At 38.3% G+C, this 14,098-nt stretch overlaps 1 protein-coding gene across 3 annotated transcripts in view; it reads right to left on the bottom strand.

The window, feature by feature from the left end:
- LOC124165022 (peptidyl-prolyl cis-trans isomerase G-like) overlaps window positions 1-14,098 on the bottom strand; it is a 32,425-nt gene that overhangs the window by 12,735 nt on the left and 5,592 nt on the right. For all 3 annotated transcript variants that reach the window (XM_046542269.1, XM_046542261.1, XM_046542277.1), the window contains 2 exons: window positions 7,688-8,096; window positions 1,187-1,282 (listed from right to left, as the gene is read on the bottom strand). In XM_046542269.1, the coding sequence (XP_046398225.1) occupies window positions 1,187-1,282; window positions 7,688-8,096 (505 nt within the window). The remainder of the gene's footprint in view (window positions 1-1,186; window positions 1,283-7,687; window positions 8,097-14,098) is intronic.

Raw genomic sequence — 14,098 nt, 5'->3', positions numbered from 1 at the left:
TTTCGCCGTGTGCAATATTAGGCTAATAGTCCTCTAATCGCATTCCACAGCTTTCTTCTTTTTCGGTGGCGGAATAAAAAACAGTCTTCACGAAATGCTCCGGCCAACATCCCTCCTCATAGATCCTGCGTACTAGTTCGAAAAACCTTTTCTTACCTTCGTTCCCTAGATTCTTCAGAAGCTCACACGGGATATTGACCACGCCTACTGCTTTCCTAGCCTTAATATCATAAAGTGCTTTCTCTATTTCCGAATCTTTCCCCGGCACAAGATTATCCTCCTCCACTTCATTTTCATCCTCTAGAGTCAATCTCTCCGGCCTGCTCCTTCCTTCAAAGAGATCTACCACCTATTCCTTCCATCTACTCTGTGCCTCTTCTCGCTCGGTTAGCATCCTTCCATCTTTAGCCTTAATTTTAGGCATGGTTTGCCCTCTTTTGCCTCCCGATAGCGACTTAACTTTGGCATATAATACACCTACCTCTCCTTCCTTCTGAAACTTTTCCATTTCCTTGCACTGTATTCTCCACCAAACCTCCCTTGCTCTCTTAATTTCACGCCGTAATCGATTCTGTGTCCGCGTTCTCCAACTTCCTCCTCTCCTCCATTTCCCTAATAATGTTCGCCGTTATCTACCGCTTCTTTATCCTTCTACTTTCAACGTAACCAATTGACTTCTCAGCCGCTTTGACTTTTCCAGTTTTAATATTATCCCATCTCTCCTCAACAGTCTTCGTACTCTCAATCTCCCATATACTATATAGATGAAGGTTCTATAAATAGTACATAAACATATACTCAATAGATCAAGGTTCCACTGCATACTATTGGAAAATTAAATTTAGGCACAGTAATGATAAATACTTTTAAAAAAAGAGCAACGACTGAGAAACAAGACCAAATTTTTGCTGAGCCTCATCAAATTATATGGCAATTGTATAGTAACAGATAGGTACAAGATTGAAGAACAAGTGGGTAACTAAAGAAATAAAAAAATTGCAATGCCTTTTTTTAAACAAAATCAGAATCAGCAAAATACTTTAAAATAATGAAGTCATTAGAATATTTTTTAAAAAAGCATCTCCCCAAAAGAACTCCCCTAAACCAAAATCAATTATATAGGTATGTTAATATTTTCATTTATACTAGGGACAGTAACTAAAAAATCAAAAAAGAATTCTCTCACCTCATATTCACTGAGTTTAATAGTTCGACTTTGAGCCTGGCGCCAGTGGGGTGGTGTAACACTGCGCGAACGACTGCGAGATGGCGTGCGATATCTCTGTTTGTAGAAAATGATTGAAAAAGCACATAAATATAAGTTCAAAAAAGGAATTGGAATCACTTCATGACACAAACAAGAGAAAGGAGAATAAATTCACCTCCAATTCACTACAAATAGCACAATCGTGAGCTAACCATCAATTCAAGCAGTGTCTAAAAGAGATGATTGGAAAAGACAATTCAGGTATTGGGTTGGGATGGGAAGAAAAAATTACTGACACTTTACGAAAAATCTGTTTCAACAAAGGATTTTTTTAAACAATTTTAACACCAAAAATACTTTTACATTCCCTCATGAGTGAAATGGCATAAAACTTAAAAATACATAACACTGTTATTCCTGCATGCTTATCATTGTGCATATCTCATTGGCAAAAATATTAATTTTTAAGTAAATAACAGGTTCATGCAGAGTAAATGAATTCTTTTCTTACAAGGGGAGACAACGAAACTTGCTCCGCCTTTTTTAATGCCGTATTTTTTATGGCCTTCGGAATGGTGAACACATCCCTGAACTAGTAGTGGTTCCGTTGAATGGGCCTTAGTTTGGCTGTAATTAATTAATTTTCATGCGGTACTTTTCACAAGCCGCACATAGTTCCATGATATCGCACCTCTCAGCAGACAAGTTAGGTGGGGTAGTGGTAGTGTTTACGGCTGCCACCCAGGGGACCACGGTTTGGGGCTTCGTGATGGCTGAATATTTTGTTGTCTTCATTGTTATCATACGGCGTCAACTTTTTCATTAATTTTAATTGAGACAAGCATAGACATGAGACTATTTTTTTATCATGATAATGGCATTTAGTATGTAAGCAGTGTCATTTCAAACACGAAGACACGACAACTACATTAGCAAGGGTTGGTGCGCCAAATTGTTAATTTTTTCATTGCTTATACTGATCAACTACCACATTAAAAATGAAAACCACTCTTGCGAGAGCACTTAAAGGCTCGCCATTAAAGAGAGCCATTATAGGCTCGCGGCGATCAACAACATGCGTACAGACAAAATTAATAAGAACACAAAAAGTTTATAAAATGCCATATTTCTCGAACACTTGTAATTCACTTTACTCCAAAGGGAGTTTACTTTCACAGAACCTATGTGCTAAAAGAACCATTCCAAGATATAATTTCTATTAATAAATAGGATGAAATAAAACTTGATGACCCTGGACCGGGCGTGCTGGCATATGAAATACGTCAATCTTCGAAAACCAAGGATTTCAACATTGTACGTACATTCTAGGCTAGAATGGTCTCGTGTATTCCTACAATGTACTTTGACTGTCTATATTGCGAGTTTTCAAAGTTCGAGGTATTGCAGCTAATTTTTTTAGATCAGCAAGAGCAGGGTTCCCACTCTACCTAAATAATGAAATTCACGGTTTTTTTCAGGTTTTCACAGTCTCAATGTCAAATTCATGGTCCGTTTATATTTCAACAATAGGACAATCACCGGCAGTATATTAACTAAAAATTGACATACGCGACATACGCCGTGAATGTAAATGCAGCAATGAAAACTGATAACTGTTATCACGTCAACGTTTGGAAAATTCAGGGCCAACTAAAGGCCCAACCCAACCGCGCTCTTGCCCGGACGCCAAATACCATGGCCTCCTTTAATATGCGAATGCCCTTAGGACCTTCTTCCGTCTCAACCCCGGAAGTCCTTTTTTAATTCCTCGCCAAGAGATTGTTTTTTGCGCACGTTGTTATTACCACAGTTACCAAATTCCCTTACCCAATCTTTCTGAGATCGCGGAAAATATTTATTAAAAATGTTTATAGAATGTAATAAATCAATTCTATCGTTTTTCAGGGGGATGGGCAAAAAAAACGATGAATGCGGGAAAACGATCAATGTGGGAATGTTTTGGTAGGTTGCCTATGTCCCAGGAAACGCAGGATTTTGGCGCGAAACTATTATATTTGTAAAAGGATTCAAAGAAGATTTTACCCAATTACAGGAATACTAGTACTTTATCGAGACACTTAGGCCATATTGTTGATTCGAATAATATCTCTTTCAAATATCCTAAAGGAACACGCCACCTCACTAAAAATGTTTGCTCACCACTCGGCATTTACCCTGCTATTATGGATTTCTCTCTGATGTAACAATCCATGAAACGCCATTTCCAGTAAACGTATTCAAGAGAGCAACGTGAATGTTATGCATAAAACAACCGCTTTCGCCAGCACAGTGTTTGTTTGTGATATGGATCATAGAGGCCAAAAAAAGTCAATTATTTGTAATGTTCATGTCTAATAAATATATTTTTCATGTAATTTAGGCAAAGTGTAAAGGGTGAACAACGTTGCGATAATCGTCAGCGGCACACCCGCCTGAGCCTCGGCTTCATCCCACTTCTTGTTTTCACTGGTAGCTCGCTCTACCCCCTACCGTCATGTGCTAGCGGACAGCCTGAGGCGTTCTCCAATATTCACGCGATTCTATCCTGGATGCTTTTCTTCATATTCAATTATTTTAAGTCCATCTTTTAAAGTACTCACTTTTTTTCAGAAGGGCGATGGTCCGAAGACGGATGAAAATAAAACTAAAAAAATGAAACCTTACTTTATTAAACCCTCATTGAAAACAGTCGCTAGTTTGAAGTGAACCCACATTGGAAATCACAGAACCATTTGTGCGAGGTGAAGTTCGGAACTGATGCTATCGCGTACGTCTTACGCAGAACATACTGCACAGGGTGAAGCATAAACATATGACTGCGCCATGAAATATTTTGTTCTAAATAGAAGGCAACTTACACATTGTTTTCCAATGATCGTAGCGCCAGATGAGTAGATGAATTCGGATTGTTAGTAGGGAGAAACAAAATATCTTGAGAAGATATCCCTTCCTCAGTAACTCTTACAACTGAGACTTATAGTATAACTCGTAAATTGATATCTGATGATAACCAGATATCCTGTTTTCGGAAAAATGCCACATTAACTGCAGAGAAGTTCAGCTACGAGGATATCGAGTTCTGCCAGAAATCATAATTGTATTTTACTAACTATTTTCTTATTTAAAATGCTTAAATAACGTTAGAAATACCTAGTTTTGGTCTCATTCTTTTTTTAATTACGTGCACTTTACAAATATTTCAATCTAATAAAAGTATAATGCCAATTGCCGAAATTCATTGTTAGACAACTTTTGGGCTAATAGGTGATTCATGCAGCAGTTGACCTCCGGAAACTGGGAACTTTGAAGCAGTTAGGATGAAAAAGGACAGTGGGTGAGAAAAGGGGGGGGGGCACGAAACATGTTTCTATTGTTCTTGTGTAACTTGATATTTTTTTCGAAGCTAAGGTCTTCGTAATACGATCCCTGCGCGAGCTGAGACCTTTTTTTTTTATTATCTTTTACTTATTTATTTTTTACTTACTTATTCGTCAAACGATGGATGCGGGAAAATTATCCGACGGGACCGCGATCTTCAAACGATCAATGAGGGAAAACGATACTTCGGAGAACGATGGATGCAGGAAAAAATTACATTGCCTTTACAGAACTTTATTTGGGACCAGGAATGGCTAACAATGAATGCGGGAACGATAGATCGGCGTTCCACTGTATAATGCCCTTGGTTTTTAATAATTAAAGACAAAAAAAATACCTGCTGAAACACGTTATTTTCACTTTTACTTCATTATTCACATAGATTCAAACGAGGTGAGCGTAGTCTATTGAGAGCTATTGCCATAAATTGAAAGCCTATTTGCCGTAGAAATGTTTCCTAAAGTAAAATTCCAATGGCAAACTCATATTTCGAAGCATATGGCATGTGCCCTACTTTTGTGTGGGAACCGAACCTCGAGTTACGAATCAGATAATTTTCGTAAATGGTTCATTCTGGGTCCATTAGAAATGCAAGTCATTTCATTCGTCCTTTTTCGAATACAAGTCCATCCCAAGCTATCACTGAAATTGAAACGTTTAGACAAAATAGCAGACTTCTGCCATTAAAATGGAAAAGATTGGTCAATGTGTTATCATGTATTACGGACCAATTACTACACTTTGAATATTCGTGTGCAGAGAAACGCGTCGACTAAGAGTCTGCACATGCCTGACCATGAAACGTGATTAACATATCGAATTCGATCGGTCAATCGTAGTATTATTATCAAGATTGAGATATTTTTAAGGTTTCATGGCGAAATTCACCGCTTTTTCCAGGTTTTTTTACGGTAGACGAAATTCACTGCTAATAGGGTAGTTTCCTTCATCAAAGAAAACGAAAGGCATTGATTGCGATTCGTTACCCACCATTAGTGTATTCATAATACACAAATTATTTGGTTTTTGAAATACTGGTTTAGACGAATGGCAAGGGTCAAATTTTATCCTCATTTGAAAAAGGCCAGATTGGCGCCCATGCGATTCCACTCCACGTGATGTCACACGGACCTAGTTTCTACACGAGAGGATAGGAGTTATACATCGTCTGAGGTTACCAATGCATGCATGAAGCACAGAGCTCAGGAAAACATGTCTTAATAATCACCTACTAAAACTGGCTAAGGTCGGAAAGTTTTCTTCGTTTGATAAGGTATTAATAAACCTTTTTTAAGCCAAGCGCTAACTTTCAGCAAGGTACTCAGCTACCCGTTGGCAGCCTGCGACGTATCAGTGATAAGCCTCGCCTCAAGGTCACCTCACCGGGCGGGAGAGGGAACCAGAAATACGACGTACGGAGATATTTCCCAGCATTCATACTTGAGCATCGCGTTTTCGCGCGCTTGAAAATTTTCACTTTTCATTTAATCGCGAAAAATAGATATTGTCATTTAAAAATCTAAAAGCGTGAAATACGTACTCCAGGAGTATTAATCTTTCGATTAAGGCAATAAAAAAATAATAGGAAACCACCCTATTCACGGTTTTAAGGTTTTCACGGTTGAGTGGGAACCCTGAAGAGGAACCTGTCACACGTGGCATATAAATTACGCTGCGCAACCGGCCGTGTATCACCTGTGTCATCTTTATATATACCACCTTTATATCTGAATCACCTATTAATGTACAAGATTTTACTAATTTCTACAAATAAAGATTAATTTTAACAAAAATCGAGTGTTATCATATATTCACATAACATGGGCAAAGTACGCCATTCACCCGGTTGTGTAGAAATAACAGTCCTGCCCGCTAGAGGGTTAAAAACAACAATTACACCAAATGTGTCTTGTGCTCGCCACTCCCAAAATCTTCTGTAGCCCTTCCAATATAATAACAAGAGGCCCACCAACAAATGTCATTTCTTCGAAAAAAAAGCCACTGTTTTAGCCCCCCGTTAATCTTTCGGTATGTTTTTGAGGAGAGTAGAAAGTGGAGCCTTCACTTCTCCGCGTTGGAAATGACACTGCTTAAATACCTAAACACCATTATGAAGATAAAAAAATAGTCTCATGTCTATGCTTGTCGCAATTAAAATTAATGAAAAAGCGGATGCCGTGTGATCACAATGAAGACAATAAAATATTCAGTCATCACGAAGCCCAGAACCCTGGTCCCCCAGGTGGCAGCCGTAAACACTACCACTACCCCACCTAACTTGTCTGCTGAGAGGTGCGATATCATGGAACTATACGAAGCTTGTGATAAGTACCGCATGAAAATTAATTAATTACAGCCAAACTAAGGCCCATTAAACAGAACCACTACTAGTTCAGGGATGTGTTCACCATTCCGAAGGCCATAAAAAATACGGCATTGAAAAAGGCGGAGCAAGTTTCGTGGTCTCCCCTTGTTAGTCAAAAACTTACTACATATATTTCTCTGAATATCATTCCTTCCCTACTGGGCTAAATCACAGAGAGATAAGAAATGGAGTGAATATAGAGCACAAGTGGTATAATGAATAAACAACCACATTCACTCCATTACACCGACTTACAATAAAGATCGGCAACACATTGGATGTGGACTCAGCTTTAAGTGATGTAATCAATAATATTGAGTATGACCACAAAGGAACTTACATAAATTATCCAACTAGATTTCAACTGTTACAAGAAGAAGAATAAGATCTAAACTAAGTCATGTAAAGGCAGATTGCTCCTGGTTATCACCAGGCCACCACCACTTTCTCCAAGAAATAAATACCCCACTAGCAAAAAAAAAAAGGTTGAGGGTATTATTTCCCTACTCCCTACATTATGTACCTCTTTCTTGTGCCATAATCTGCATAAGGTTAACAGTCTAGACACCAGCAATTGTTCATTTATTTTTGAGTAAAAATGACTTAACATCCTTGTTAGAACAACAAGCATAAGCAAAAGTAGTTTTATGAAAAGTGAACCACTTTTGTGTACAGCTTGTAAAAGTAAAACGAAAAAAAATCCCATGAAAATAATATATAAAGAGAAGTTAACTCACAAAGACACCCCTCCCTTTGATGACTCTTCCGCTCTTGGTGACTCCACGGATCTTTGACCTCTTCCTCTTCCCATCACGTCGACCATCCTCCCACCTCGACTCTTCCCTCCCCCTTTCATCTCCCCTGCTGCGTCTTTCCATTCCCTTCCTCTCATCCTTCTTTTTCTTCGGCTCTTCGCGAACTCTCTTCTCATCGCCCTTCTTGGGCTTCTCAGCAGACCTCTTCACACCTTTCTTCTCTTCATCCTTCTTCTCCTCTGAGTCACTACCAACTGCTCTGAGGAGAAACTTGTTCATGGGGATGTCCGGGATCTCATCTGCTTTTATTTTGGTCACCGTGACCAAAGGATGCAGCTCTCCAGGCTCCAAATCCTCACTCTCATTGGCTGATGACATAACATCCTTCTTCCTGATATAGAGAAATGCAAATGATGAGAGACAATTAGGGATCAGCATACAGGAAGGTTTTCAGGGGTCTGATTAGGGGGTGAACCTATTTGTATACTGCATAAAATACATTCTCCAACAGTATTTTAGGGAGACCTGAAAAAATTCAAGGGGGCGCTGTCACTGAAGTGTAAAGAAACTGTACTGGACAAAATTTTATGAAAACTTCCTTACAACAAAACCAAAACTCTAGCCCCTTGCACTTTCCATAAATAATGCATGGAGAAAAAACAACCTAGGGCCTGACAAGTACATAAATTCCTGTTCCAACGAAGTCCACACTCAGTTAGAAGACTAGACTTCTCTATTCGGAAAATTTTTCACTCAAAAATCATCGAGCAAAGAGCAAATATGCAATTTCATTTCTAAATTCCATATTATCCGGACATTTTCCTTGTTTTCACACATTTGTTTGAGTGTTGCCACAAGCTTAGCAACTTATCACAAGCAGGAACATTAGCATGGTCCAAGATTCCTTCTAGTTTACCATCTTTTGACTCATCGTGGATATCAAATGTGAAAGGTTCTAAAAGAGTGTTACATGGCACTTATTCTCTCTTATACTCGATCAATGCTTGATTGCATGAGTGATTTCCAGCAAAAGAGGCTGTCGACTAGAATTCGATAATTTCCCAGGAAGTACACCCAGTGGACATTATTTAAGCAAAATTCCAAATCTGCAGCAGAATCAGGAGTTGTTGACATTTTTTATCCATAGTTTCATTACTCAGGATGTGATGTATAAACCTAAAAAATATTTGGATGGCCCATCAAAGTAAACGTTCGAAGATTTATTTCTCCAGAATCCAAAAGTTAATATTCACTGAAGTGACCTGAAGAAGCCCGCTGCAATGCCGGCGAAACTGTCGTCTACACAAATGGACATGTAAATCCCATAAACTTCACAGAAACAGATAGATGCACGTATTCTACTTTAATGTTGTGGTTAGCCCATGCCACTGCCTTGGCGTGGCCTTGGACATCCTGATGGCTTTCAAAGTTATACATAACTGCCCCACCTGTTTGGCAGCAGACATCAGCCCAAGGGTCAAAGAGGACACTGTGCTTGCCAGCAGGCTTTCATTCGGTATTGTATTGACACTCGATTGGTGCAGTAGTGATAATCCAACTGGCATCCACGGTCTTCACTAATTGACTGACTTTTTAAGAGCCAAATGATCTGTTCTGTTGGTCGGACTATAACATTTTGTGAAAATTTCATCTTTAAACTTTTCTAGGAAGGATTTTAGATTGTGCTTAGACTTATGGAATAATAAATGTACCCCACAGAAACAATAACCCCAATTGTGTTTACCTCCTTAGTCACCCCTAAAATTTTATTCAAGGTGTGATAGCGATAGATTTTATGCCTTAAAAGAATTGTCCAAAACTGGTACTTAAATCTCATGCGGAATCCTATTTCTGACATAGTTGCATCCATCTTTGCCAACATCTCCCTCTAAAAGCTGTTCCGTTGCCTATCCCTACGCAGAGCACCAACAGACAGCGTAAGTTTTCACATACCTGTGCTCCAACTGATGAATTCAATGATAGCTGCTTCCATAAGTCATTTTTATGATGAGCAGAGACATACCAGCCTCTATGCCCATGGTCTCTACATCCTGAAATGGCTACTGAAGATTAAATATTGACTGGTGATGAAAAGCAGTATCAAGATAAAACGTTGTATATTTATCCCTGACAGAGAAATTTTTGGATAATGCGCAATATCATTTTGAGTACATTTGGTGTCAATGTTACTGGTTGAACCAGTTGCAGGTATATAATTTTTTGGTTTTTTCCCGGGCGAACAATTGCAGTGAAGTTTTCTCGGGTTTCACACCGGGTCAGGTCCTCCATTTCTCCTTCCTTTGGGACACCCCCCAGTTTTGTTCCATTTGGTGAGAAAATACATCATGAAAATTAATTCTCCAATCGGATACCGGGACAACGTGCCGCATCGCACTTAAAGTTTTGAAATTTTTGGGTGTTTTTCGGACATAACTGAAGATGATGTCACTCTCAGATTATTCTATCGCTGTAAGCGAAAGAATAGCTTCCCTCTTTCGAACCGTGTGCACCGTTTGTAAAAAGGAGTATTTGAACGTAAGTTATGGCGTGGAAACCTCCCTTTATTTAAATATAATAATAAATGAATTAGAGTATAACAGCTGCCGGCAATCACAAAATGATTCATTTCTCCCCGCAAAACACCTGATAAACAAGCAGCATCCATGTGACTTTGCACTGCACTCCTTTGCAAATTCACATGCATGCCACTAGTTTATCAGGTGTTTTGCAGGGAGAAATGTATCATTTTGTGATTGCCAGCAGCTGTTATACTCTAATTCTTTTATTCAGGTGGTGAAGGTATCTCTTGCCTGTCCGAAGTAGATCATAAATTTGTGCATTTCACTTAGTAAACACCCCATTGGAGGAGGAGGGAATATGTCTGTATTTTTGCACAGTAAATTTCCGCGAGTTGTTCTCGGAGTCAAAATGCATTGTATGGTAAATAAATACTGTGGAAAATGCAAACAGTTTTATTGTTGTAGACCAGTTGCCAACAAATTGATAACGAAAAATAACTCTTCTCTTTCAGCCTTTCTTGAAGAAACTATCCTGTTCTTGATGTCATCTCTCATGATAGTTACATCAAAAAATTACTATGCAAAAAGTTATTCTTTTGATTTCCCAGTTAAATATTATGAGGTGATGGAAACTTAAACTCGGATGCTGTTGTGTCGTACGAAAGCGGATCGTGAACAATCAAAAAGCGTGATGTCATTATTGTTGACACCTTTCATGAAAGTTCTTCTAACTAATTAATAGTTTACATAATGAAAAATTAATCCTGATATTACAGTGCCCTGGTGACATAGCGAGCGCTCATAGAAAAATTAGCATGGAAATCGGATAAATTAAGGGAAAAAAATTACCGGAGATGGATTCTATCTGCTAAACAGCCCTTTTATTTTCTTTTAATTGACTGAATCGTCTAGCACAGTAGCAGACATCCATGGATGAAAAATAGCATGTTTATTATAAAATAAGATCAAATAATATTAATATATATTGTAATAATGTTTTCAGAACAAATTAAAATTTGGGATTATTTGTTAACACTTTCGCACCGGAGCACCAAGGGACTCATAATGCCAGAGCCCCGGCATTATGAGTCCCTTGAAAATCTTTTGTACTTCCCTGCAACGAGCACTCTCGCGTCGAAGGAAAGCAATGGTTCGCAACTGCCCTAAGGTTGGGATGCTGATCCTTTTAATCTGCCTCAGTCCCAGACCTTCGAAGGATTAACCCTTTCGAGACGGCATAGTTTTCGTCTTAGCATGACTGCTGTACTGAGCCCCAAGAGACTCTTCTTTCTCGTGGTACGGAGCATTTTTGGAGGACATTTGTTAAGAAAGGTCTCGCTGAACCTTTTTCGACCCCTACACGCTGGGACTTCGCACTATCTCGGACTCCGAGAGTAGTTGTGCTCCCTCCTCTCCGGGTTTACGACCATACCTGCGGCATTGGTTTGCGGTCAACTTATGTATTGCTTATATGTATTTAGCAAATGGATGATTGTTACTTGCACGTAAATTGCAGACTTTGAAGTGAATTCCTCATTTTTTTCTGAGCATTGTCAACTTTAAACGAAGCTCTAAGGCCAATATTAACGCATTTAATGCAGCAACAATTTCCATGTTGATGTATATACATAACTCGAGATATAAGTTAATTATCATCGTAGAATTTCGTTTAAAAATTGTAAACGCTGCTCAAAAGACAAATATTTCAATTCTTAGTTTATTTTTCTTGAGAAATGAACAAATATTTATTTCAAAACCTGACTAGATAAACAATTGTATGACGAAACGGTTTCGTGCCTTTTCGGACCGGCCACCAAATGTAAAGTTTCGTATAATATCACATCCCTGATCGGGACCAACCATTTTCTTTGTAAAAATGAGAACTTCGTTATATGGTTGCTCGTATTAATGGGAGTCTACTTTAATATCTAATCTGACTAAGTTTGGCTTCATTGGTACCAGTAAAATGTCATAATATTGAAAATCATATACATATATATATACTTCATAGACTTCTAAGAAAAATTTTTGCCGGGGTTACAGAATGCAGTTCAACATTGCAACTTTTGTTATGCATTGGAAGCTTGCTTTAGCGAGTGCTCATAATCTCTTGGTATTCGCTTGCTTTTGAGCACTCTTTATATCCTAAGGTGAAAGATGAAGCCCCTCAATTCCCATATTTACCTCAACTTACAATATTTCTTTTGTTTGTTCCTATTTCACTGTGGAATAATGTTGAATTTGAATAGTTTATTGGTATATTTTGCAAATGAAACATCACAAAATACTTATTGTGCTCTTTTCCAAACAACATAGTGGGTCTATAAGTTCGGGATGAATAACTCTTTTTTCACCAAGTTTCTTATTTAAAACCCAAGCCACTCCTAGTAGACATTCTTCTACACCACTACATATAACCCTGTACACTAGGGTGGGCCGAAAAAAGGTTTTTTTTCGTGATCAAATTTGCCCTATGCGGGAAAGTTGCGAAATGATATAAGGATCTCGCACACAAAATTTTTTTCAAATTGGATAATATTAACCACTGCCGCCCGAGCTCTAAAGTTTAAAATTTTGCAAAAAATCAGGCTGATTTCAGAATCAAACGGCTATGAAGACGAATTTTATGAAAATATGGGATAATGGATAATATCAAAGAGTGGATACATGCTTATAGTTTATGAAAATGAAATTTGGAGTTTATTTGACAAAATCTATGGTTAAAAAAATGTCTATGAATTAACAACAAAATTGGAGTATAGACCACCCGCATAACACAACTCATTTTTGCCTACATTTCTAAAACTCCATTTTGGGGGCTAAATTGCAGGTAAAATAATATTTATTTCGATTGAATTTCATTTCTCATCAAATAAGTCATCATATGGTAGTAAATAATCCCACAAAAAGTAATAATGAGGTAAATTATTTGAAATTAACATCAATCATAATGACGAATAACGTACCTGTGGAGCTATTTTCAACAAGAAATTCAACCAAGGCTGAGAAAAAACAGAACCTGATCACCAAGCATTTCACTAAGTAGTTGTCTGCTAGTTTCGTAAAGAAACTACCCAGAACTCACCACGAGGAAGAGGCTACCATCGAGTTCCACCCGTGTCCCCCCAACCAACCTTCCAAAGGATTACGGGAGGATTGACGCATTGGTTAGAATAGAGGGAAAACGTACCAGGTGTGGAGTCGAGTGCGTGATATTTGTTGCAGCCGAAAATTTCATGGGTAGTGATTTTCCCACATATGAAGAGATGATGAAAATGTTTTTGTACTCTCAGTACATGGAAGAAGAAAGTTAAAATATCATTATTTCTCTGCCGGGAATCGCGGAAACAGTGGCTTATGCCCTTGAAGGCATTTGGCATAGATCCTCTATCCCAGTTGTTGGATATAGGCAAATTGTTTGACGAATTATTCAATATCATGGAAATAATCGCAATATTCTTCGATCTGTCAACAAGAATGCTTTCATTGATCTGAAGCAAGACTTTCTTCGTCACGCACGTCAGCTTTTTGATGTTGCGGCATGTAATTGCTTTAGTGAGACTGATTCTGTTTGTGATATTTTTTCGAAAGTGCCTTGTTTAGAATGTGAATTCCCTAAGGACAGAGAAGTGGCAGGAAAATGAAAATAGGCGCCATCGATGTGCAGGAGACCAAAAATAGGAAGACGAGGCTTTGCAGGTTGGAAAGAAAAAAGGAACACCCGAATGTTCCACCCTATTTTGTCATAAATTTTCTGTTCGGAAGACTCAGGTGATGAAATGACATTGAACGGAGAGTTATGTAATGCAAGTGAAGGAGAGGATTTCATGGAAAAAGGTTAGTGTAAGTAATTTGAAATTGCCAAGATTTGCAT

The sequence above is a fragment of the Ischnura elegans genome, chromosome 1, assembly GCF_921293095.1.
Source record: "Ischnura elegans chromosome 1, ioIscEleg1.1, whole genome shotgun sequence".
Classification (NCBI taxonomy): Eukaryota; Metazoa; Arthropoda; class Insecta; order Odonata; family Coenagrionidae; genus Ischnura; species Ischnura elegans.
Note: the sequence above shows the minus strand (reverse complement) of the source record. Positions and strands in the feature narration are given on the sequence as shown.